Here is a 27,960-nt window from a genome sequence, read left to right on the forward strand (position 1 = left end):
CAAACCCGTGCCGATCATGATTCCTAACTAAAAAATATTCTGCTCCTACTCAGTCCCTATCCCTCTATTCATGTACCCATCCTGATACCTCTTAAATGTTGCTAATGTGCCTGCTTCCACCACGTCCTCTGGCAACATGTTCCAAGCACCCACCACTCTACATGAAAAACTTGCCCCCCCTCTCACCTTGAACCTGTGCCTCCTTTAATCAACACTTCCACCCTGGGGAAAAGCCTGACTATCCACTCTGTCTATGCTTGAATTCTGTAGACCTCTATCAGGTCTCTCCTCAGCCTCCATCTTTCCAGTGAACATCAGGCAGAACGTGCAAACTCCACACAAACACAGTCACCCAAGGCTGAAATTGAACCCGGGTCCCTGGCACTGTGAGGCAGCAGTGCTAACTAGCGCCACCGTGCCACCTAGCAAGTTCTTCTCCAAGTCACACACCATCCTGAATTGGAACAATGTCACTGTTCCTTCAATATCACTTGGTCAGACTCCTGGAATCCTTCCTAACAGCACTTTGAATGTACTTACATCAGATGGACTGCAACGGTTCAAGAGGTCAGCTCACAACCAGACACACTCAAGGGCAATTAGGGATGGACAATAAATACTGGCACTGTCAGCAATGTTCACATCCCAAGAACAAAGAAAATAGGTCAGCCACCTATCCTCCATCTCTAAACTTTATTAAATGCTTGTTGCTGATATCCTGTCCTGCACCAAGCTGTGCCATCCATAACCCTTGTTCTTGCTGATGTACTTGTGCCCCTGGCTTTCTAAAGCCTCAGATTTAAATGTTCTTTCTTTTTAAATCCCTCCATACTTCACCGCCTGTTAACACCCCAAACTCACTAGTTTTAATGCATCGCTCCATTTACCCCACCATTGATGGGGTTGTTTTGAGTTATATGGACCCGATGCTCTAGAATTCCTGCAAACCACTCCTTCTCCTTCTTCCATAGAATAGAATCCCTACGGTGCAGAAGGAGGCCATTCGGCCCATCAAGTCTGCACTGACTCTCTGACAGAGCATCTTATCCAGGCCCTATCACCGTAACCCCACGCATTTACCCCACTAATCCCTCTAACCTACACATTTGGAGACACTAAGGGGCAATTTAGCATGGCCAATCCACCTAACCTGCACATCTTTGGACTGTAGGAGGAAACCAGAGCACCCAGAGGAAACCCATACAGACACGGAGTGGGGGGGGGGGGGAATGTGCAAACTCCATACAGTCTTCCAAGGCCAGAATTGAACCCGGGTCCCTGGTGTTATGAGGCAGCATTGCTAACCACTGCCACTGTGGCACCGCCTTCCTTTAAACTTTTGCCCACCACTTTAGTGGCTGTGAAATGTTTTGGGAGGCGAGGTTGTGAAAGATATTATATACAATCAAATGAGTTATTTAAAAAAATATCAGAGTTACAGGCCTAACAGGCAATGTTTGGACCGTGATTCAGTTCAAGCATTAATCACAGCAAAGAAAGCACCATATGTTCACTCAAATAGGCCCTTGGCAAGATACCTAATGCTCACTGAATTGATCTTTGTGCATGAACATTTCACTTGAAGTAAGTTAGCTTTTTCAAACTAAATAAAATATACAATATCTGCTGTGTTTATGGAGCACATACAAGCGAAAGTCAGCAAATCACTTCAAAGAGAACATGGCATGAATTAAGTACTAAAATACAAGCAAAATACTGCAAATGCTGGAAATCAAATAAAAACAAAATGCTGGAAAAATTCAGCAGATCTGGCAGCATCTGTGGAACAAGAAACAGAGTTAACATTTCAAGTCCACGTGGCTCTTTTTCATAGATGAAGGAGGTAGAAATATGATGGATTTTATACCATGGAGGCGAGGGGATGGAATAAAAATAGGTCAAGGAGAAGTGGGAGCTCAGGGGAAATTTGACAAAGTGTTATGGACACAAGACAAAGGGAGTGGTAATGATAGTGTCAAAGACTGAAGCTGTTGTTAATAATGGCACAAAGGATGGGTGGCAGCAAGGGTTAATAGCAGAACAATGGTCAGAGCTCTCTGACAGCAGAACATAGGGATAAGTTACGGGGGAGAAAGAGGGGACATTACAGCAGGCCAAGGGTAGAAATGTCAGCATGAGGGCAAGATGGCAAATTGAAATGGCCAGCAACTGGAAGGTCAGGGTTATGCCTGCAGACAGGTATTCTGCAAAGCAATCACCTGGTCTGCATTTATTTTCCCCAATGTAGAAGAGACCACATTGGGAGCAGCAAATGCAATAGATTAAATTGAAAGAAGTGCCTCTTGTGAGGCTGGCTTTTATTCAGGGTACTCATTGAAAGGTTGGGTGTACTGGAGGTCTGAGTCTCTACAACTGTATTGCCTTTTTGCTTGAAATTCAAAATCAGCCCAGCTAGTAAGACAAGAGAAATTTAAATTAGAAGGTGTTTAGCATGCAATTGGCTGAGGTAGAAGAATAAGGGAAGAAAAAGCTTTCATTAACTGAATGGACTATCTTGGTCCTGGAATGTTTAATAATGAAACTTAGTTGAAGAACAGACAACGAATCTCAAATTCGGGAAAAAACATTGCAGAAATAAATAAATTGGAAACAAGTCCTGAATGTTAGTTCCAATAATTGTGCGTGACAGGAAACAAGTTTGAAGCAAGCCGGTGCCTTAAACTAAGTTTATTTCCAAGACAACACAATATCAATTCCTCCAATAATTCCAATTCCCCTCCACTCAATGTGCCAGCTCTTTTGGGAATCAAATTAACAAAAGATCAAATCAACCAATTAAAGGGGAACTGCAACAAAAACCAGAAAGGAAACTTCTAAACATCAAGTCACAATTGGTCATCAGGGTCAATAAAGCACTCCAGCCCCCATGGTGCCCATTCCCTCTCCAGGGACACCCAGCTGCAAACATAGCCACAAAAGAAGGGCAGACAGCCAGGGTTGATTGCCCACTCTTTGGACCCGTTGATAGCCAACTTGTGGAGATGCCGGCGTTGGACTGGGGTAAACACAGTAAGAAGTCTCACAACACCAGGTTAAAATCCAACAGGTTTATGTGGCTTGTGCTACCAAATAAACCTGTTGGACTTTAACCTGGTGTTGTGAGACTTCTTCCATGGTCAACTTGGCCAGGCCCAAAAGCAGCTTCACAAGGAGGTCCAGCTCCCTCTCAGCCAAAGATCAGGAGTGTGGGACTAAAGTGCATCCACAAATTAAGCAGCAAATTCTTAAGGAAACTAAGAAAGGCAAGCAGCCTGGAACAACTTATATATAGAATATCATTCATGGACTCTGCAAGACCTCAAAAAAGACAATCATCTTAGGAGTCCATGAATCAAGGTTCTATGATTGCGTGGGCCCTGAATCCATTTATATTTTAGATATTTGTTTCTGAGAACAGAAATGTCCCCATTTATACACTTTTGGAGCAAACTGAACAACCAATTAAACTAAATCAAATAAACGGAGGGACAAATTAACAGAGCAGCCATTAGATCTTAACAATATGATTGATAAGACACTGACACTGAGTACATGTCCCTTAGTTAAATTGATTTAGTTTATTTGGTTGGTCAGAAAGATTGACACTGAGTACATGTGCAGGATTTATGCCCAATCCAGACCCAACCCTAGATTTCAGGCAAAAAGGCAACACGTTTTGTACAAATGGAGATCTCCAGCGTGTATCCTGAAGTAAAACCAGTCTCACAAGAGGCATTGCTTTCAATTTAATCTATTGCATTTGCTGCTCACAATGCAGTCTCCTCTACATTGGGGAGACTAAATCCAGCTGGGTGACTGCTCTGTCCCCAAGCACGGCCCTGACCTTCCTGTCACTTGCCATTTCAATTCACTATTTTGCTCTCATGGCCACATTTCTGTCACCAGCCTGTTACAGTGTTCCCAAACTCCTCCACACCCCACCCCATAACTTGTTCCTATATTCTGCTTTCAGAGAGTGCTGATTCTTGTTCTGTTTATTAACATATTCTGCTATCAGATCTTTATGCCACTATTAACACCTGCTTCCCCAGTCTTTAACACTACTTTGTGCCACCTGGTTCACCCACCTCTTCAACAGTATAAAACCCATCACATTTCTACCTCTCTTTAGCTCTGAAGAAGAGTCACGTGGACTCAAAATGTTAACTCTGTTCTCTCCACAGATGCTGCCAAACCTGCAGGGGGTTTTTTGCAGCATTTTCTATTTTAATTTCAGAATTCCAGCATCTGCAGTCTTTTACTTTTATTCGCAAGTATGTCTTTTTGCTAAAACCTCTCAACAAGGGATTAAGCGGTTGGAGATGAGCAAGTCTGGTACAAGATGTGGGACTTGGACATCTGAAGCATTGAAGTAGCTGGTAAATCACAAGCTATTCTGTGCAAGTCCTTTTAAACTTGCAGAAGGCAGATGTTTATTGCACTGAGACTTGACCTACAGCACTTAGGAGATGATGACCATGAAATGCAGCTACTTAACACCTGGTTTTACAGTGCCATGAGTACTGTTTGGCATCCAAAACATTTTTTTTAATTCATTCGTGGGACTTGAGCGTCACTGGCGGGCCAGTATTTATTGCTCAAAGCTTGTTGCCCCTGGAGGGCAGTTGAGAGTCAACCACATTGCTGTGGCTCTGGAGTCACATGTAGGCCAGATCAGGTAAGAACGGCAGATTTCCTTCCCTAAAGGAGATCAGTGAACCAAATGGGTTTTTACGACAATCAACAACGGTTTCATGGTCACCAGTAATTCCAGATATTTTTAAAAATTGAATTCAAATTCCACCACCTGCTGTAGCGGGATTCAAACCCGGGTCCCCAGAACATTAGCTGAGTTTCTGGATTAATTGTCTTGTGATAATACCACTAGGCCATCACCTCTTCTAATGCAGACATTTCTGGTGCTAGCAGCAACAGAAGCCATTCTGGCGAGGGCACAGGGAATGTCTGTTTGAAATATGCGGATTGTAATGTCAATCACTGTGTAACACTCATTTAACACCAGCACTACCAGTTTAGAGTTCAGCCAGCACCCTCTCTTAACTTTGCACAGCTGAACACACATTCAAAAGGAGAAAGGGATCCTCTCTGGCCCCCTCGTCCAAAACTGGCATTATTTAGAGGGATCATCAGTTACTCTTGAACTAGTTGCTGATTTATTTCTACTTTTTTTTTGCTGTGATTCAAGAAGTGTTTTGTGGTTTCCAGCGTTGTTTAAGGTTGCTGAAGTCTACTGGAACTGGCCTGGCACGTGCTGAAAAACTTTGTCCTGACTTCAACATTCCTGTACAAGCCACGTACAGGTGTAGTCGTTTTGATTTGATTTATTATTGTCACATGTATTAGTATAGAGTGAAAAATATTGTTTCTTGTGCGCTATACAGACAAAACGTAGCGTACATAGAGAAGGAAAGGAGAGGGTGCAGAATGCAGCGTTACAGCCATAGCTAGGGTGTAGAGAAAGATCAACTTAATGCAAGGTAGGTCCATTTCATTTACATTTGCATTTCCATTGGACTATGGCATGACAGGGAGAATAAACAGCAGCAACCTAGCAGGGCAATCTGCTGGAAGAGGAAAAGATAGCAGTGTGGCGAATTGAGCAATGGTGCAGTTAATGGGATATGGCATTTGGAGACACATTCGTTGATGTTGACCACTCATTGAAATTTTGTGGGACAGCATCCAGGTCCTGTAGGCTAGACTGCTGGCATTTACTGCCACAGCGATATGGTTCCAGTGGCTATGCAGGGCTTGTCTGGAGGGCCCTCCTGGCCATCTTGAGAAAAAGATGGATGTTTTCTTTTGACTTGAGCAGTGCTAAAAAGTGTGAATGCTGAGAGGTTTAATACCTTAATTTCTTAGCTCTAGAAGTGAAGCAATGTGGAAGCAAAGCAGGTTCAACAGATAGAGTGCAACATATGGAAGCATGCGAGCTCTTGCTGCACTGATTTTTCAAAGCACAGGATGTGTCCTCTTTGTACCATTCTTCATCCTTTAGCAGGCTTGAATCTACCTTCTTTCCCTTGACTGCTCCCCCCCATCACCTAACCTTACATAATGGCTGGAGTTTTACTGCCCCGCCCACCACAGGAATCGGAGCGGGCGAGGGGTGGACAGTGGAAAAGTCTATTGACCTCGGGCGGGATTTTACAGTTTCAGGATGAGCGAGGCCGTAAAGTCCTGCCCAATGTTTTCCTTGCAGTAATTTCCATTTCGGACTAAAGCCCAGCTTATCCTGCACATAATCTTTTATCTGCATATTCTCACCTTCCTTTCTGTCTGCTCACTGTAAGGAAATGGCAAAGCAGCTCTCCACCTTTATATAACTATATCTTTTGAACTTTTACAGCCAAAGGCTTCTTCCTGGGAAACTTTCAAGTCTGCCTTATTCACTACGCTACAGTTCAAACAAACCTTTATCTTGTAGTCGTGTTTTCTATTTTAGCTTTTAAATGTACTGGCCCCTGCTCCAGCCAGAGTGCAGGATTGCAGGCAAGCTTTTAGTAGGACAGGCTAGCTTGGATTTGTGCTAGTTCCCTCGCTATTTTGTTTTCCCTGCCCTGGCATGCATCCATTCAACAAGGTGCTTAGCACTAGCTGCATGCTACAAACATTTAAGTACGCCAACAACCTGAAGTCTGTCTGTTACCTGCATCAGAATCAACAGGCCAAATCAAATTATGTTGCAATCCACGGGCTCTTTATTTTGAGGAGTTGCCAAATCTGGAAGCTAGGTGAAGATGTGTGTGGAAATACCTAGGGTTAAATGATGAACATATGAAATAGTAGCAGATTAAGCCATTCAGCCATCGAGCTTGCTCCGCCATTCAATAAGATCACGGCAGATCAGTTTGTGTTTCTAATTCCACATTCCAATCTACCCCAGATGCGCTTTGATTCCTGTGATAACCCCCATGATCCGCATGGGGAATCATTAATTGACCTCCCAGTTGGGCTTGTTGAATACGAGCTCCCTGAAGACTGGTAATTAGCCCCCCAGGTGAAGCTTGTATACCGAGCCCTGTATAAGCAAGGCCCCTGGAGGGTCCATTAATCTTTTAATCCCAATTGTGTTCATCACAGGCTTGTGGTTATTGTCTATTTTCATTTGTGCAATAAAAGCACGGTTCCTTCACAGCTGACTCTGGAGTTATTATAATTCCCTTGCCTAACAAGAACCTATCTACCTCCGCCTAAGACCCCCGCCTCTACTGCCTTCTGAGGCTGAGTTCCAAAGTTGCACAACCCTCTGAGAGAAAACATTCTCCTCCTCTCTGTCCTAATTTTAAAATAATGCCCCCTAATTCCGGACTCACCCAAACAGAATTTCTATGTCCACCTTGTCGAAATTGGTTAGGAACTTATAAACTTCAATCAAGTTACCCCTCACTCTTCAAAGCTGCAGTCAAAACAAGCCCAGCTTGTCCAACCTTTCCACATAAGACAAGCCACTCATTCCAGATATCAATCTCGTAAACCTCCTCTAAACTGCCTCCAATGCATTCACATCCTTCCTTAAATAAGGAGACCTAAATTGCACACGGTATTCAAAATGTAGTCTCACCAATGCCCTGTGTAACTGAAGCATAATCCCCTTACTTTGTATCTTCAATTCTTCTTCTAATAAAGGATAGAATTGCATCAGCAATTACTTGGTGTCCTGCATACATTCTTTTTGTGATTCATGCACTAGAACACGTACATCCCTCTGCACCTTGAAATTCTGCAGCTTTTCACCTTTTAAGTAATACTCTGCTGTTTCTATTCTTCCTGCCAAAGTGAACAACTTCACATTTTCCCACAAAATACTCCATATTATCTGCCAGTTTTTGCTCATTCACTCAACTTATCTATATCCATCGGAACCTTCTTATCTCATATTCACAACGTATTTTCCTATCTATCTTTGTGTCACCTGCAAATTTAGCTACCATGCCTTCACTCCTCTCATCTAAGTCATTGATATAAATTGTAAAAAGTTGAGCCACAGCATAGACCCCTGCGGGACTCTGCTCATCACATCCTGCCAATGAGAAAACAAACCATTTATGCATACTTTATTTTCTGTCTACCAACCAATCTTCAATCAATGTTAATATGTTACCCCCTACACTATGAGCTCTTTATTTTCCACAATAACCTTTCACGTGACACCTTATCAAATGCCTTCTGGAGATCCAAGTACAATACGTCTACAGGTTTCCCTTTATCCAAGGCGCAAATTATTCTTTCAAAGAACTCCAATAAATTGGTTAAACATAATTTCCCTTTCAAAAAACCATGCTGATTCTTCCTAAATGTCTTGAGTTTTTCTAAGTGCCCAGCTATAATCTCCTTAATCAATTCTAACATCTTCCCCATGACATACATCAAGCTAACTGGCCTTTGTTTCCTGCCTCCCTCCCAATAGAGGGATTATATTTGCTACTTTCCAGTCTGATGGAACCTTTCCAGAATTGAACAATTTTTTAGAAAACTAATACCAATGCATCTCCTACCTCATTCGCCACCTCTTTTAGGGCCCTAGGGTGAAATCCATCAGGACCTGGAGACTTTTCAGCCCTCAGCTCCCTCAGTTTCCTCCATACAGTTTCCCTAATGATTGTAATTTCACCAAGTTCTGAACTGTTCCTTCCCCCCTCTACAATTATTGTGCTACAATGTTATTACAGAAGGGTTAATCCCCCAGCAGATAAGTACAACACAATATCAGCAAAGTTATGTGCAAGAAATATAATTGCATATTCATTTTCGAGCAGAATAGGCCTAGTAAGTGTGTGTACTAAAGAATTCTCAACATTTGGTAAATTAAGGGGTTCATTCCTCATGGTTAAATAAGCCCTTCACAGACAAGATGCATTCTGGCTTGTAGCATAGCAGGATAGGGGTTGGAATAGTCAATTAATCTATCCAACAAACAAAAGATATCTTCCTGTCTCCTATCTGACAATTATCGAGGAGCATTGGCAGTAGCCCCTGAGAAGACTGTGACTCACGCAGTCCCCCTTTCCAGCTATACAGCAACAAATTACTGATTTAGTCATGTCGACATCACGGACTAAGATCTGCATTCTGCCAACATTTATGAATGTGATTAATAATGTGTTAATGACCAGACATTGGCCAGGACACCAGGGATAACTTTCCTGCTCGTCTTAGAAATACTGCCATGCAATATATTACATTCGCCTATGCAGGGTTAAAGTCTCATCTGAAAGACGGTACCTCCAACAGTGCAGTGCCCCTCGGTACTGCACTGAAGTGTCAGCCTTGATTTCACGTGTTCAGGCTCTGGAGTGGGACTTGAACCTTGTAGTTCAAAGGCAAGAGTGCTCCTAACTGAGCCACAGCTGGCCCAATGGGCCCGATTTTACTATTTTCATTCTAAGTGCTGAATCTGGGTGCAATTCAGATCCGACTTGGAAACCTGTCCTCAGGCGCCCCCATACGCACTCAGCCTGAAAAAAAAGTCACGAGTCTGAATCGCGCTGTGGGCGGAGCTTAGCGCGCCTGAAACCATCGGAGCTCTGAACTGCGCATGAGCAGTGAGGACAAAAATTTGAAAATCGCGCGGCTGTCACGTCGCTCTCAGGCCGCAAAAAGCGGATAAAGCGGCCCGGGAGCGATGGCCCCACAGACATCACCCCCACCCCTACAACATAACTTTCCCCCTTATCCACCCACTCTCCCTCGCTACCCAGACTGATCACAACCCCCTGCCCCCCCTTCTCCCCCACCGATTGCCCGCAGAGTGGCAGCGGACCCCCCTGCCCCCCCCAATCAGAGATCCATCTGGCCTCCCCTCCACCCCGAGAATGATCGGACCTCCCCACTCAAAGAATGATCGGGCTCTCCCTCTCCCCATCCCCCTGAGAGAATGATCGGGCCTCCCCCTCCCAACCAGACAACGATCTGCCGTCCTCCCTCCCCCCCGATCAGAAAATGATCGGGCCTCCCTCCTCCTTCCCTCCCCCAACCAGAGATACATCTGACCCGCCTCCTCCTTCCCCCCCACCAGAAAATGATCAGGCCTCCCTTCCCCCGTGCCTTCCCCCCCCCAACCACCACCAGAGAATGATCTGGCCCGCCTCCCTTTCCCCCCTCCACCACCGATCTGAGTCAGAGAGCCGCTGGAAGCTCTGAACTTATCTCTTCAGCAGCTGGAGCGCCCGAAACAGACCTTTGCTGAGCATGTCTGTTTCATGCCGAATCTGGACGTGCGAACGCGATGGTAAAGGGGGAAATGCTGATTAAGTTGGGCGGGAGGTTCATTAATTCAATTTAAATGCATGCAAATGCATTTAAATCGCCGTTGCGCCCGTTTCGGTAGCGAATCGGATCGCGGCCATTTTCGGGCCTCAGTAAAGTGGGCATCTGCCCGGACACGGGCGCAGATCGCGTTAATAGCCTCATCGGGCGAGTTTACTACTTTTTCGTGCCTGACGCAATGGTAAAATCGGGCCCAACGTGGGAATAAACTGTGCTACAAAATAAAAATGGAGACATTATTTCATACAAAATTATAAGTTCCATAATGTAATTTAAGAAAATCTTGATTTCATTACTTGCATTAGGATGTCATTACAAAGGACTGCTTCCCCAACTTTTAATTTTTAAAGAAGTATTTCATGGGATGTGAACATCGCTGGCAAGCCTGCATTTGTTACCCATCCCTATTTGCCTTTGAACGAGTGGGTTGTTAGGTCATTTCAGAGGGCATTTTAAGAGTCAACCACATTGCTGTGGGTCTGGAGTCACGTGTAAGTCAGACTGCGCAAGGATGGCAGATTTCCTTCCCTAAAGGACATTAGAGGGATGTTACAATGTGTCAGCACAATAATAAGCAAAATAATGCACAATAATTGTGCAGCACAGAATGGACAGTTCATTATCACAAGATCAAACCAGTAAATGTTGGGAAAATATTGTAGTCCTTCAGCATGCTTAATGAGAAAAGAATTAGCCAGGACAGTTGTCAACATGAACAATCATGTGTGACAAGCTTCATACAATTTTTTCTTTGTGGCAATACATGTTTTAGATGGGGAAATGTAATGGATGACAAGGCATCACATGGAGAAGCACTAGAGAAAAGTAAAGGGTATGGAATTAAAGAGTGGATAGCAAACTGGATTAAAAATTAATGAGGAGGGAGAAAACAGAGTAAGTGCCTGTTTGTAATTTCTGGCAAGAAGGAAGGAAAGCGAGGTCCAAACTTCCCTTGTGGGGCAGTGGCTCTGCAAGGAAAAGTGAACACTATACCGTTCTAGACCGCTTCATGTCCCAATCCTCTACTGATCTGGTCCAGCCAGGTGGGAAAACTCAGGTTGGAGTTAAAATTGCAGTCTGGTCCTGTTGATGTAATTGAATCCTAATTTGCATATTTAAAAGTCAATCCGATGCGTTTGGGATGGGCAGCTTAGCTGCCCATCCAGAAGCCTGTTGAACAATCATAGGATACAGAAGGCTCGACGGTGAGTACATCACCTGGGAAAGTTTAGCTACCAATTTTTCTACAGTGGTTAGGTTTAGATTTAAGATTCAGTTTGGGGTCACTTCTATTCACTGTGTGTATCTGAGAATGTCAATGTGAATACAGACCTAAGTGAAAGTGGTGTCAAAATTTACAGAGGCTACCAAAATATAAAGTATTGTTCTTTTGTGGAGCAATGGAAGCTATAAAGAGATATTGATGAGATGAGGAAGGAGTTCAATAAGGACAGATAGAATTCAATGTCAGAATGTGTGAGGTGATCAGTTTTGATGAAAGAAACAAACCTTATCCCCTAAATGGAAGTATGCTCAGTGCTACTTCTAGTACTATTTCCAATATTTGGTGTGGTCTGGAGCCAAGGGCCAGGGATACATAAAAGATTTACAACCGATAGCAAGAGAAGTCACTTTACATGAGGCTGTGAAATTCAAGTCCAACATCAACGGCTGAGGCAGAAACCAGATCAACATTGAAGATTAAATTGGATTGCTGGATGAAGGGATATGGGAGCAAGACAGGTAAATGTAATTCGGACTACTTGTTGGCATAGAGGATAAACGCTGACACACACTGGGTGGGCTGAATGGCCTATTTCCATTTTGTAACTTGGATCTATTTCTATGAGTTAACATTTTGGGCAGAGACCCATTTGTCAGCACTAGAGACCGTGATTACCATGGATTTCACAGAGGCAGGTGACTGCTACTGGACCTTCACAGCACAATGGAATATATTGCATATCCATGTTCTGGACTGAGAATGAAGATAAACCCCTCCCATATTACAGCAAGTTGTACTGCTCGCCATGCACTTATGTGGTATTCCTGCCATCTGCCAATCAACGCGCAAGGGATCAAACCCATGCTTCCAAGTTATTTAATGACCAACCAACTGTATCTTGGGGACAGAAATTAAGAGGACTCTATTTGGGGTCAAGAAGGCTCCAAAATAGCAGATCTAGAGATGGAAGTAAAGCAAGAGTTACTGGTAAACTTGATAGTTTGATAATCTGGTGCCTGGATCAGGTGAATTGGAGTACTTCAGGATGCTGTTGGATGGTTGATCAGCCAGTCCAGCTCATTGATGTGATCTGAAGAGACAATCTCATTATTGGGGTTAAGAATCTTCCCACAGTTGGATTACAGCGATACTCCAATTTGCTAACATCTGGATTGAGGCAGATTAGTGAGGTATGTCCTTTGTGAGAGTGTGTTTATTCTATATCAGGTATATTCTACCTATGCACATTTCTCCATAGTTTGGTTTGGGGCTAAATGGGTTTTCATGCATTTCGGACACCTGCTAACAAAGAAAAGAATTCCAAGGACGTACACCTTTATTTTCTCTTCACAGATGCTGTTAAACCTTAAGGGCCGGATTCTCCGGCCTTGCCCAGAGCTGGGATTCTCCCGTTGCAGTGAATGAAGATTTGGCTGAGAGCCAAAATACTCTGTTCTCGTTGGCAGCAGGACGTGAACGGCCAGAGAATTCCAGCCAAAGTGTTTATCCAGCATTTCATAATTTTTTTTCCCTCTTGCTATGAATCCAATAATAGTAAAATATTAATAAATACCGATCATGGCTTTGGATTAAGTGCTCTTCAAAGATTATGACGTTATATGAGTGATGATAGATTCATTAAACTCTGAAGTACATTTGAAGTTCCATCTCTGGTAGAACTTTACATTATGACAAAAGAGAAGAGGTTTTTATGTTTTTAATAAGTTTTATTGGTAATTTTTGCCTCAGCTAGTGGAGCTTTGGGTTAATAATGTCTGATTAATTTTTTGATTTTAGTAAACAGTGCAGAAGAAACAGAGGTGTTATTTGGCTTTGTTTGCGACTGCTTTTATCATCTATTCAGTGTGGCTTTGTTTGTTTTTCTTTTTTGACTTTAATTTAATTGAATTCTCTTTGCTGTGGGTTCTCGGAGTTGTTCTATAGAATGCACCATCACTGAAATGTGAGAGGATTCGATTTGGTCTTTTCCTCCATGCCATGTACTTTTGTTATTTATTGGCAACACAACATTGTGCTCTTGCTGCCAAAGCAGCTGTCAATATTTAATGAAGTATGAACTGAGAAATTAAATAGTTACCACCCCTACCAGATGGAGGCAAGTCAAACGGCAATTGCTTTACACATATGGTTTGTACAGTGAAATCTCTCCATCTGGACATCCTATATCAACACGCACATATATATTCTTTCCACACAAATACAAAGTATTAACAGAAATACAAACACTCACTTTTGAAAATAGGATACATACGTACTTTAGCTCCTCCACACAAGGTCGGATCTTTAAGCACACATGTAGCTTGATACATGAATAAATTTTATATATGTACACACACATACACACTGTAAAACTGCATCTATCCTCTACATGTGCACACACACTATTCAGTCTACATGCTAACATGAACAACACTATGTTTTATGGAATTCTCTTCACAGATGGAGCCAGACATAATCAAATATGCCTCTTTCCTTGCTCACTTCCAGGCACTTCACAAGCAAGCACACCCACCTTTCACTGAACGCACGTATGCAGTGATATATATAAGAAGAATGCAAGCACATGATATATTTTGTATCGATGGGGACAAGGTGTAATTTATTTTCATAGAGAAATTGTTGACTTGGATGAGAAATTTTAAATCATGGTTTGGAGAACCAAGAAGTGCTTTCGGACAGAGGATGGGAGTGGCGGGTAAAATGCTTTATGTATTTTTTAAGTAATGTATTTTTCTTTCTCTCACCTTCTCCTGATCTAGGAGAGTTTGAGAAAAGCAAACAGAGTCCAAAGAAACCAAAGGGTCAAGAGGAGAGTTCAGAATCTCACATTACCCCTGCAGATGAAGAGGACGGAATCCCAATTTCCACATCAGGATTACTGCAGGTGGTGGAGAGAAGACGTATGTCCCTAATGTATTCACTTGCTTTTTTATTATCAGAAATGCATCCATATCGCCCTGAATCTGATTATACAGTTAACTGTAACACAATGTACAAAGCTGTGCTGGTTTATAAACATGTTCAGCAATGTTGCAGTGTATGATATATGCATTACAGCTGTGGTACTCTGTGTCCCTGCTTACAAAGCCCAGGATCCCATTTGCTTTGTTGACTGCTTTCTCAGCCTGCCCTGACATCGCCGATAAATTGTGCAAATATCCCCAGAACCCCCCGTTCCTGCATCCACTTTAGAATTGTACCCTTTATTTTATATTGCCGCTCTTCATTCATTCTCTAAAAATGAATCATGTTGCATTTCCCTGCATTAAATTTAACCTGCCACTTTTTACCATCCTACTGTGCTCTTGAAGCCTATGACTATCCTCCTCATACTTTGAAGTTTTGTGTCATTTGCAAATTTTGAAATTGCACACTCTAGTCTGGATCATTGATATGTATCAAGAAAAGCAGGGATCCTCACACTGACCACTGGGGAACCCCACTATATACCTTGCTGCAGTTCAAAAAACAGCTGTTTGCAACTTCTCTGTTTCCAATCAGTCAGCCAATTCCCTATCTGTGCTGATACTGTCCCTTTTATTCTATAATATTTTATACACATAAATATAATATATTTTATAAACTAATAATGGTCAGGTCATACTTATTATTTTGGCCCTGATTTCTCAACTTTCAATTCCTGTCCTTTCTAAATTGAGTCCAAACAAATGCTGACATTTAGAATAGGGTAATCCTGGCACAGAATGAGGCCATTTGGCCTATCTAGTGCACACTGACTCTCAGTAGAGCAATCCAGTCAGTCCCACTCCCTTCTTCATAAGCCTACAAGTTTACTTCCCTCAATTTGGCGGCACGGTAGCACAGTGGTTAGCACTGCTGCTTCACAGCTCCAGGGTCCCGGGTTCGATTCTGGCTCAGGTCACTGTCTGTGTGGAATTTGCACATTCTCCTCGTGTCTGCGTGGGTTTCCTCCCACAGTCCAAAGATGTGCGGGTTAGGTTGATTGGCCAGGTTAAAAAAATTGCCCCTTAGAGTCCTGGGATGCGTAGGTTAGAGGGATTAGCGGGTAAAATATGTGGGGGTAGGGCCTGGGTGGGATTGTGGTCGGTGCAGACTCGATGGGCCGAATGGCCTCCTTCTGCACTGTAGGGTTTCTATGATCTATGATGAAGTGCCCATCGAGTTTCCCTTCGAAATCATTGGACATCTCAACTTCTGCCATCGTCCCAGCAGCAAGTTTCAGGTCAATAACATTCGCTGCGGAAAAATATTCTTCCTCACATCCCACCTGCACCACTTGCACAACATCTTAAATCTGTGTTGCCAAGTCCTTGTACCAGCAGCTAATAGGGATAGCTTTTTCTTTGTCTATCATATCTAAACCTGTCATCATCTTGTACACCATTATCAAATCTCCACTCAATCTCCTTTGCTGCAAGGAGAGACACCCAAGCTTGTCGCTAAAATTCCTCAACCCTGCAGCTATTCTCGTTAATCTCCTCAGTAAGTATTCTGGCCTGTGGGGAGTTGTTGATCCCCTTTACAATATGATAGAGCCACTGTCTATTCACTATAAGCAGATTCTGATAATGGCACAGGAAAGGCATTAGCAGGCTGGCCAGTTCCTCCATAAGATTCACATTATCCTCTTCCAAGAGTTGACAGGCAAATTGTACACCCCTCCCAGCATGACAGATTCAAATTAACCCTTTATCCAGCAGCTATCTGCACTGCCAAAACTCTGATTTCTCCAGCCTTCCCTGGAGCTGCACCTTCGCTAACAAAATCCCACAAATACATCTCCATCTTTTGCACTAACGTCTGTCTTCAAATCAAAAGGCGGTGTATGAAGTCTGAAAGGGGCTGGCAACACGAGGTAGTGTGATGAGATAGAGGAGAAATGGAAAGAATGGCACGGGGCAGAACCACACAACTCTCACGCAGCAGAGTGTGTGAGGATCAGCTAACTTTCACACACTGGACATGCTGCATCCCAAAGGTGCCTCACAATAAATGACCATCAGAGGAGGAACAGTCAGAAGGGTACACAGATGTATACACACTTCTGCTATCAACTACTTTGGGCAGCAGTCTGAGACGCTCAATTCTCCTGACCTAAGACATCTCTGTCCCATGATAGTGCAACTTAGCTGCAAGAAGACAGATCCGTCTCCAACCTCAGTGAAGTGCAGCACAACCCACAAACAGGTGGCAGATTGGGAAGATATTTCCAAAATAATTCTCCTTGGAAATCATGTTTTTATGACATGGTTTCACTCAGCACTCTACTCAGACATCAACTGTGTGTAACATTACACCTACTAAATCTGCATTTTATATAATACTTTACAGATATGAGTAACTTAACTTAACTCAACTGCTATGGTCCTCCTTGCATACCAAGCATTTTCTCCTGTGTATTTGTATTCACAGAGCCTCTCAGCAGTGTCTCATCTCTTGAGGTTCACTTTGACCTGATGGATTTGACTGAACTCACAGACATGTCGGACCAAGAACTTGCAGAAGTATTTGCTGATTCGGATGATGAGAATCCACCACATGAATCATCAACAGGTCAGTGTCACCGAGTACATGCTGAGAAGGAGACGAGCTCTCGAGTCCTGCTCAGTGCCGATCCATTTGGAAAATGGACATGAAGTATAATAGTTGCATATTTGATGACAGAATTAAAAGTGGAACTAAATTTATATAAAGACTAAAACTCAAAGGAAAAGATTTGAGATAAATAAAAGAGATTAAAATTAAGCTTATTTGTGCGATTTAGACAACATGGCCAGAGATGTGTACCTTTCGAAACAGATTTTGGAAATTAAAATGTTTGAAGAAAGTATTCCATAGAATATACAGAATGGAAATAGACCGGTTGAAGTGAGCTTTGAAATGAAAGAAAAATAAGGAACACAAAGTATATGCCAGAATATAAAGGCTGTTGGTTCCATCCCTATTGTAGCATAGATTGAACAGATCCCCCTGAGCATTCTATAGATTATCTCCACCCTCGTTGGTAACTTGCTGGAGTTGAGGTGTAGTAATAAAGTGAAGAAAATGGTGAAGGGTGTTGGTGCAAGGACGCAGCCTGTTTGACCTCAGTTTTCACTGAGGTTGAGTTTGTGCTGGTTCTGTTGGTGAGGATTATGCATATCATAGTGGAGTAGGCGGAGAATGGTGACAAATTTCTGAGGGCAGCCAATTTTGAGGAAGATGCGCTATAATCCTTCACAGTTGAGTCAAAATCTTTGTGAAGTTAAGAAATGTCATGTACAGCAGTTGGTGGTGTTCTTTGCACTTTTCAGGAACTTACCACACAGTGAAGATTATGGCTGGAATGTTACGGTCATTCACGCTGGCAGGTTTTTTCATTCGTGGGACATGGGTGTTGCTGGCTGGCCAGCATTTATTGCTCATCCCTAGTTGCCCGTAGGCAGTTGAGAGTCAACCACATTGCTGTGGTTCTGGAGTCACACGTAGGCCAGACTGGGTAAGGACGGCAGATTTCCTTCCCTAAAGGACATTAGTGAACCAGATGGGTTTTTCCTGACAATTGACAATGGTTTCATGGTCATCAGTAGATTCTTAATTCCAGATTTTTTTTTATTATTGAATTCAAATTCCACCATCTGCCATGGTGGGATTTGAACCCAGGACCCCAGAACATTAGCTGAGTTTCAGGATCAGTAGTCTAGTGATAATACCACTAGGCCATCGCCATCCCACTGCAGTGAATGGAGATTTGACTGGATGCCAAATTCTCTGCCTTCGCTGCAGCGGGAGTGTGGCACAAATGGCCGGTAAGATTGGGCCCTATGTCTTTGGTGCCTCTTGATGAGTGAAAACTATACTGTGACTTTGGAAGGAATTCCGTGACCACTGGGAGGAGGTGGTTAAGGAGGATCCTTGCAATGATCTTCCCTGTGGCTCCTCTGTATTTGGCGCAATCAGACTTGTTTCCCATCTTAAGTTCGGTCGTTATCACAATATCCCTGAGATTCCCCGGCAGGGGTTTTTCTTTCCGGATGAAGAATATGAGATGGTACAGTTATGTCGGGAGTTTATCTTTGCTGTGTTTCAGAACTTCAGCTGGGATTTCATATCCCAAAAGGGCTTTGTTTCTTTTTAGCTGCTAGCTTGCTGATCTGCATTCCCTTTCGCTCTCCCCATCTCTGACCTCCTCCAGGCATATGTCCCTCCAAGAATTCTGTATTCCTTCAACTCTGGCCTTTTTCACATCCCCCATTCATTTTGCCCCAGCATTGATGCATTTGCTTCAGCTATTTAGGCCCCATGTTCTACATTTCCATCGCAAAATTACTTCACCTCTCCTCCTCCAAGACACTTCTCAAGTTCTAATATCTCCTTTTTTCAGCTGGCTGTATAGGTTTTCTCTGAATAAACCCCTCTTAATCTCATTGGGATTTGCTGTTGTTCGGAGTTACACATTATGGATTTTTAGCGAGGATTTAACTAAAAATAATCCTTTAAAAGTAGCTCACTGCATTGTTAATTCTTCCTTGTAGTCATTTACAACATCAATCTCTGATTGTCATTTCTGAATGTTAATGCAATAAGATTTTAAAGATCTGAAGAAATATGATTTAATCCCATTTGGATTGGATGTATTTTATTTTTAACATTTGGGAAAACAGTATCAATTTAGTTAAAGCTTTTCTCTTCAACTTTACAGAATAAACACCATGGTGTACAAACTGAATGTGTAGATAATTTATGACAGCAAGGAAACTTTGTTTTACAACGAGGATTGAAGACTCGAGAATGCACTGACAGAGTTGTGGATTGTCACACAAATCAGCACAACGTTTAAGAATAGGACAGAGATTCGTGGTTGAGGGGAAATTTGGATAAAAAGACTTGGGTACAGAAAGGCGCTTGAGTGAGGATGACTGCTCATTTAGGAAATAAACACCAAAACTGGGACAAAGTGTTTTTCTGTGCGGCAATTTGTCTGTATTTCTATGAATAACCAATACTGTAACATTACACTTTGCATCACAGAGAAAAGTTGGTGTGTGGGAAATGCTGTATGTTCAGAGGAAACATCTGCAGTCTTTCTGCATGGTTTCACAATGTTAAATATTAAGACAGAATTGCAGAACTTAGAACCACAAGCGTGTTGTTCATTTTTACCCTTCTTATAGTTGGGAGGGAGAGGAAGGGAAATCATAGACTCTTCAACACTTAAACTGATCACTTATTTCATTTTTTTGTAAACATAGCATATTTTCCAATAGCCTAAAAGTTAGCAGAAACAACAGGAACACTTCATCCCACACATTTCCCCTCACCACCCTTGCCCCCATTCCTCGATAAAGTCTGATGTCACTTAGTTTGATTAAATAATTTTACAGATTAGAATGTTCCTGTCAGTTTTAATGTCCAGTGGAGGATTAACCAGCATTTCCACATTATTGAGTGCTGTGGAATTATAGTGTGGGCCTGACACTTGGTGGTTGTGGGTCAGAGAATTGGTGGTTGTGGTGCTGGACTTGCCGATGATGCAGGAAGAAAGGCTGTTGATAAACTTCATCTTTTATTGAACATTATACTAACTATGTACAATAGACTCAGCACAAAGTTTAACATAGAACTCTCTCTTGCTATGCTCTGTCATCTTGTGATCTTACATCACTGATGATGCAGACTATATATTTAGATGCTAACAGTAACCCTTTATACGACATCTTCCCCCTGTCCCAAGTCTTTCCCTTCATCTCTGGGTCATAGAGGTAAGTGTTTTGGTGGCTTCACCAATCTCCCTGACCTTGTTCTGATCTGATCACTCTTGAAGGTTGCATAGGATTCAAATTCTCCATATTCTCTCTGGAACTCTACTGTAGCACGGAAATCTTCAGAGACCATTGGCTCTCTTTTCAGGTTGTCTTCCTAATCACATGAGTAGTCAGTCTATTCTATTGATGGTCATCTTTTTGTTGATACGAGTGCAATTCTGTTTCTTCTCACTATCCAGTTCTCAGTCTCTACAAGATCTCAGACTTTGTGTCTTTTTCTCTATTCTAATCTCTAATCCAGGCTGATGCACCTGGTTGGAGTTCTGGTAAATCTTGCACTCTATGATATTGATTGTAGTTTCTAGTCTAATAGTCATAATATTCCTCCTCTTTCTCCCTTACTCTCTCGATAACTGTTGTTTTTAGACTTGGCATGAGCATACGTGGAAGAACAGGAAGTTGAGTTCAGAGCCTTCTTCCGATCAGGTGTTTTGACGTAGCTAAACCATTCTGAAGTGATGTGGAACAGAGAGCTCAAAGGTCTTGCATTGATATCATTGTTTTTCAACAAAGCTTTTACCATTCTTTCTCTTCTTTGTGTTTCCATTTGCTTGTCCTGGATGGACTGGTTGACCGGTTGTGTGGACAAATCCACAGTAAATTCACTGGACCCTTAATTCGCAAACTGTGGGCCGTTGTCTGAAATGATGATCTGGAATGCCATGTGTGGCAAAAAAAAATAATGACTGCTTCTGAGGTTGTACAATGAAGGTGTTTAACTTCAAATAATCTGGAGTAATAGTCAACAACTACGAGGAATGCCTTCCCCTTGAGCTGAAAGGTCTATTCCGAAACATTCCCACGGTCTGGATGTGAATGAGGATACCAGCAGTGGTTTCTTTTGCTCTTGGTGATGGATTGCACAGATGATGCAGCTCAAAATCATTTCCTGTAGTGATTTTGACATTCCTGGACACCAGATTGAATTTCACACTTTAGTGTGACACTTGATAATGCTGAGGCGTCCCTGGTGTATTCCTTGAAGGATCTCGAGACTGCGGATTCTTAGTGTGACCAATCTCTCATCAGAAGTTAATTAGTCATTGACAATACCGAGATTGCTTTAAGTATTGTTTCAGGATGAGATTGTTTGGAACATATTCCGGACATCCATTTTTGTGGCATTCTCTAATTTTAGCATATTTTTCATCTGCTTTTTTTGCTTGTCAGGAATTTTGTTATCAATCAGCTGTATGACTCTACATCCTCAACAAGATTTTCAGGCTTCCCAACAGGAATGGTTGACAATGCATCTGCTGTTGTTTGCCTTGGACAGTATTTTCTGGTTCCTTCACCTGCTGGTCCAGGGAAATCTGTTTGGTTTCCTCAAGGTTTTCCAATTGATCAACTTTATAGATGTGTTGTAGATTTTTCCACGCTTTTCAACTTAATAGTGAACATTCTTGATTGTGGATCACATACAAAGTTTTTGTGATTTGTACTGGAATTCAGCAGTCATAGTTGAATGTCACCTGGGTAATGGGGGTCTTATGGTTGATGGCTGGAGGGAGTCATGGAATCATAGAATTCCTACAATGCAGAAGAAGCCCATTCGGCCCTTCAAATCTGCACTCACTCTATGACAGAGTAACTTACCCAAGCCCCCTCCCCCGTCTTATCCCCATAACCCCACAAATTTCCCATGGCTAATCCATCTAACCCACATTGGGACACTAAGAGGCAATTTAGCATGGCTAATCCACCCAACCTGCACATTTTTGGATTATGGGAGGAAACTGGAGCACACGGAGGAAATCCACACAGACACGGGGAGAATGTGCATACTCCACATAGTCAGTCAAGGTCGGAATGAAACCCAGGTCCCTGGAGCTGTGAGGCATTGTGCCACCACCGCATATATATTGTCCTACATATATATATTATATATATCTCGACTCAATTTTTATGAACACTACACTGATTGTGGTTAAGATGCTAACATGGAAATCCAGGTTAAGCTAAAGCCAATAAATAAATAGCAGAGGAAGAAAAATTTAAAAACATGATTTCAACAATTTTATTTTGAAAATCATTCCCAACTGAAATTAGAATGCAGTTAACACCTATTAACAACTGTTGACAGGAAGACCCTGAGGTAGACCTTCAGGCAAAAAGTGAAAAGAATTTCATTTGATTTTTCCAAGTGATTTAAATCTGAAAGAGGAATTTGAATTATTTGGTTCACCCTGATTGGTCAACACCCATTCCAATAATAATCTCTTTCTCTCTTCATTTGGCTAAAATTCAGTAAAAAATGTTAACTTAGACAACAATCCATTTTTGAACTTGAAATGTATTTTTTCGTATGAAAACCTAGCAGCCATGTAAATGGTAACCCTAGTATGTTACAAGGACATTATTTAAATGGAAACTTCTGAATTTTATATACTCTCTGGAGATGGACTGGGAAGTGAGAAACCTCATTTTTAAATTCTTTCATGGAATTTATTGATCATCCTAGTTGCCCTTGAGAAGGTGGTGGCGAGCTCTCTTCCTGAAATGCTGCAGTCCCTGAGGTGTAGGTACACCCACTCTGCTTTTAGGGAGAGAGTTCCAGATTTTGACCCAGAGACAGTGAAGGAACGGCGATATATTTCCAAGTTGAGATGTTATGTGGCTTGGAGGGAAGCTTGCAGGTAGTGGTGTTCTCATGTGTCTGCTGCCCTTTTCCTTCTAGGTGATAGATTTGGAAAACACTGTCACGGGAGCCTTGGTGATGGTACACACTGCTGCTACTGTGTGTCTGTGGTGGAGGCAGTGAATGTTGAAGGTGGTGAATGGGATGCCAGTCAAGTGGGCTGCTGTGTCCTGGATGGTGTTGAGCTTCTTGAGTGTTGTTGGAGCTACATTCATCCAGGCAAGAGGAGAATATTCCATCACACTCCGACTTTTGGCTTGCAGATGGTGGACAGGCTTTGGGGAGTCAGGATGAGAGTTACTCTCTGCAGGATTCCTAACCTCTGACCTGCTCCTGAGGCCACAGTATTTATGTGGCTGGTCCAATTCAGCTTTTGGTTAATGGTAACCCCTAAAGATTTTGATACTGGGGGATTTAGCTATGAATGTCAAGGAGAGATGGCTAGATTCTGTCTTGTTGGAGACTTGCCTGGTACAAGTGTGGCATAAATGGTACAAACCACGTGTCAGCCCAAGCCTGGATATTGTCTAGGTCTTGTTGTATTTGGATATGGATTGCTTCAGTATCTGAAGAGTTGTGAATGGTGTTGAACATTGTGCAATAATCAGTGAACATCCCCATTTCTTATCTTATAATGGAAGGAAGGTCATTGATGAAGCAGCTGAAGATGGTTGGACCTCGGACATTACTCTGAGAGAAACTTGCAACAATGTCCCGGGTCAGAGATGATTAATCTCTAACAACCACAACCACCCTCCTTTGTGCTGGGTATGACTCCAACCAGCAGACCTGATTCCCATTGACTCCAATTTTGCTAGGGCTTCTTGATGCCATACATGTGCTGCTTTGATGTCAAGGACAGTCACTCTCACCTCATCTCTCGAGGTCAGTTCTTTGTCCATTTTTTCTGATCCACTGGTGGCAGTGATAGGGATCAGAAAGCAAGGCCATTGTCTTCCTGCTGCCATGGAATATTCCCAATGTCAGGAATGATAGAGGCACAGCTACACGTCTCTACTTAGTGTGTGGCCAATTAATTGATCAATTAGTAAACACATCCTGCCTATGTCAGCATTTCACCAGTGTTGGGACAGACCTCAGCTTATTGGGGAGGTAAACAGTGGCTCTTCCAGTGGATTGGGGGGGGGGGAAGAGGTATTGATATGAGACCTCCTTATGGCCATGGCATGACCCATCAAGGGGCCCTCTGACAGCAATGCCAGCCTCATGGCTCTGATGCCATGGCTGGAGCTCTTGAACACTGGCGCCTGCCTACCTGGCCCAGCATAGTGAAAAAAATTACCTGGCTTTCAAGAGTGCCTCAATATGAAGATGCCACCTTCTTTCTGCAGCTTCAATAGCAGCCATTTCTATTGGTGGCATTGCCAAGCTTCGGTTGGCAGCTCTGAGAGGCAGACTGCTGTCCTGATTCAGACAGTGGCCACAACAGCAGCTTAACTGGCATAACCCCTTAAATCAGCAAACACCAACGGTGCACAAAATGTATTTGGACAGGGAGCTGGGGTAAGATCTGGTGGACGATGGTGAAAGTAGTGGTCAGGCTGACGGATATGGTTTACTGCCTCAGATTGTTGGCATTCCTGGGGTTTGATTGGATGACGTCATATGGCATCAGATCACATGTAATCTGAACATGAGACAATCGATTACATGAAACAAAGAAATGTTGCAGCAAATGTTATTACCTTACAAAGAATGGGTCCCTTGAACTTAAGTACACTTTTACATCGCTGGGGAACTTTATTAAAACATCCAAGTTAATGTTAACGAAGTGAAAGAATCACTAAATAAAATATCATCGTTGCAAACTATTTTGATTTGATTTATTGTCACATGTATTTACAATGAGAAGTATTGTTTCTTGTGCGCCATACAAAACATACCATTCATAGAGAAGGAAATGAGACAGTGCAGAATGTAGTGTTACAGTCATAGTTAGGGTGTAGAGAAAGATCAACTTAATGCAAGGTAAGTCCATTCAAAAGTCTGACAGCAGCAGGGAAGAAGCTATTCTTGAGTCGGTTGGTATGTGACCTCACACTTTTGTATCTTTATCCCAACGGAAGAAGGTGGAAGAGAGAATGTCCGGGGTGCGTGGGGTCCTTAATTATACTGGCTGCTTTGCCGAGGCAGCGGCAAGTGGAGACAGAGTCAATGGATGGGAGGCTGGTTTGCGTGATGGATTGGGCTACATTCATGGCCTTTTGTAGTTCCTCAAGGTGTATCTTATGTCTTGACGTCCCTAAGGTTCATCACACAGCTAATTGTTAACATTTTATTTTATAGAATTGAACCAACCATTGATGTATCCGATCATCTCATGTGGAACACATTTAAAATCCCCTTCGTGGACAAGAGCCAAGACGGAACAGAGCAGAGCGAGGAAGCACCCAAGTGACCCAGATGTTCCATTGGAAATGTCAGATCATTTTCACACAGTCGAAACACACAAAAAACCCTAGGACAAGTTTGGACCTTGTTTCAGTAAAACTGCAGTGATGAATAGTTCTGCTGCACCATACAGAACTGTTCTTCTCCTCCCTCGTTCTTCAGTTTGTAATTAAGTAGATTTTCACCAACTGTCCCTGCAGCGAATCAATTACGCAATGTTCATGCTTTCAGCGAAGGTCATGAAAGCTAGGAAAATCAAATTATCAATCATAGTCCACTCTCATGCTCTTGGTGCTGTGTGTGGGCCTGTGCTGTTACCTACTTAGGACATCATATCTGAAGTACTGGAACATTTTATTGCCTCGAGTAACTCAGACAGATGGCTTTATCGCTTTTTAGAAAAAAAAATTCCTCTTGGAACAGAACAGCATCATATGTGGTTTTAGAGATTGCCGGGCAATTGCAGTCGATTCCTGTTCAACTGGGAATGCTTGTTCTAACTCAGCTGCTGTAGTGGAAAAGTCTTAACAAATTGTCCATTTCACTTCACATTGGGTTAAAAGCTAACAGTTTGCCTCTTCACAGAAAAACTGATGGGAGAGAGTGCTGGTAGTAAACTTGCAACAGAAAAATTGAAATAAATGCAAATGAAGGTAAATACAGAATATCTCAGCTGTGATGATGTGGAGGAAATCCTCCACTGGAAGAATGATGAGTGTCCATTATGTTTTTTGGAGTGAAACACCAAGAGATATTCTGTATTTCTCACACATCTCAAAGCAGAAATTCTACACCAAACATAGATTCCCATAAATCTTATAGAAGAGTTTTATTAGCACTGAAATGATCAATAATACATGGAATGAAAGCATCATAAATAAAATCATTAATTTTCTTTTTCCGTTCCAAAACTGAATTTGTAGGGAGGCAGCAATTTCTTCCCAGATGTTTATCCTTTTTCACTGACTTAAATGCATTGTCGTACATGTCGAAACTTGCGAAAAACATATTCAAGGAGAAAAAGATTTAGCTGAGCCAAAATGCTAAATCCGATTCCAAATGATTTATACACCTGGACAAAGAAACTGAGTGCAGCTTTAATTCCTGTTGTACAAAAGCTATTACCTCTAAACCAAAATATTGCACTACCTGAAACTAACAATGAAATTGAATAAGTCTGATAGGGGGTCAATTTAGCTCACTTGACTGGATAGCTGATTAGTTATGCAGAATGTCGCCAACTTGGCTATGAGTTGGTGCAGACCTGATGGGCCGAATGGCCTCCTTTTGAATTGTAGAGATTTTATGATTCTAACAGCGCAGGTTCAATTTCTGTAAAGGTGGAGGTTATTTCTGAAGGCCCTGCCATCTCAACCTTGCCCCTGGCCTGAGGTGTAGTGATCCTCAGGCTAAATCACTACCAGTCAGTTTTCTCCCCCAAAGGAGAGAACAGCCTACGGTCATCTGGGACTATGGCGACTTTACCTTTATAAGTCTGATGTCAACTTAAAGTTATCCTGTTAAATTAAGATTTATCTTTGAGACCAGAAAGCAGTATTTATTTTCTCTCAAAAAGAATACCAGCTTCCCCCCAACCCCCTGACACTGAAGGTATAATTTGAATGTTGTAGACGGAACTAGATGTTGTATCTGATGAAGTAGATTATTTTAAAGCATATACTAATATTCAACGATGCACGTCATGAACAGACACATGGTGATTTGCTACCTTCGTTCAGGAAACTCCTTTATAATGTTATTTGCAAATTTTAAATTAACCTGGTCAGACCCACAAATAACCCTCAAGTTCCAGTCATCGTGTATACTGGTTTCTTAAAGTTGTACTATAATACTTTGGTAGCAAATCTGTTTAAGCCATTTATCATACAATAAGTGAATGTAAAAAAAATAAAATGGAAGACTTCTTGTTTAAAATGCGTAATCTTATTCATGTTATATTGTCCCCACATTTTCTCGCAGATAAATGCCAAAATGGTTATAAATATGAAAAGTTCACACTTGTACAGTTAGTGCATCTGTTCTCCATATAAGCACTATTCAATGCCCCTTCTACTTCATACTGGAATGCAAAATAATTAGAAGATGGAACAAAGTTTAAATGCCAGTGTCAGCTTTATCTACAAACAAAAAAAAGTTAAAAACCAAGGTCAATGGAGAAGATACAGTGCTGAATAGATTGAGACAATGATCAGTGATATTCAAGGAATAGAATCCCTACAATACAGAAGGAGGCCATTTGTCCCATCGAGTCTGCACCAACCACAATCCCACCCAGGCCCTATTCCCATAACCTACCCTGCTAATCCCCCTGACACTAGGATCAATTTAGAATGGCCAATCAACCTAACAAGCACATGTTTGGTCTTTGGGAGGAAGCCGGAGCACCCGGAGGAAACCTACAGACATAGGGAGAAAGTGCAGACTCCACACAGACAGTGACCCAAGGCTGGATTTGAACCTGGATCCCTGGTGCTGTGAGGCAGCAGTGCTAACCACTGTGTTGTGTTCATACTTCAAAAAAAACCAAGGAAAAGGCGGAGAGAGTTTCATGGCTTTGTAATCCTAGG

General features: G+C 42.3%; 1 protein-coding gene across 1 annotated transcript in view; it reads left to right on the forward strand.

The window, feature by feature from the left end:
- dbndd1 (dysbindin domain containing 1) overlaps positions 1-27,385 on the forward strand; it is a 31,304-nt gene extending 3,919 nt beyond the window's left edge. Inside the window, exons 2-4 of the mRNA XM_078210711.1 lie at positions 14,296-14,436; positions 16,931-17,071; positions 25,268-27,385. Coding sequence (XP_078066837.1) covers positions 14,296-14,436; positions 16,931-17,071; positions 25,268-25,443 — 458 coding nt within the window. The 3' untranslated portion in view covers positions 25,444-27,385. The remainder of the gene's footprint in view (positions 1-14,295; positions 14,437-16,930; positions 17,072-25,267) is intronic.
- Positions 27,386-27,960: the final 575 nt, after the last annotated feature.

The sequence above is a fragment of the Mustelus asterias genome, chromosome 4 (assembly GCF_964213995.1).
Source record: "Mustelus asterias chromosome 4, sMusAst1.hap1.1, whole genome shotgun sequence".
In the NCBI taxonomy this organism is placed as follows: domain Eukaryota; kingdom Metazoa; phylum Chordata; class Chondrichthyes; order Carcharhiniformes; family Triakidae; genus Mustelus; species Mustelus asterias.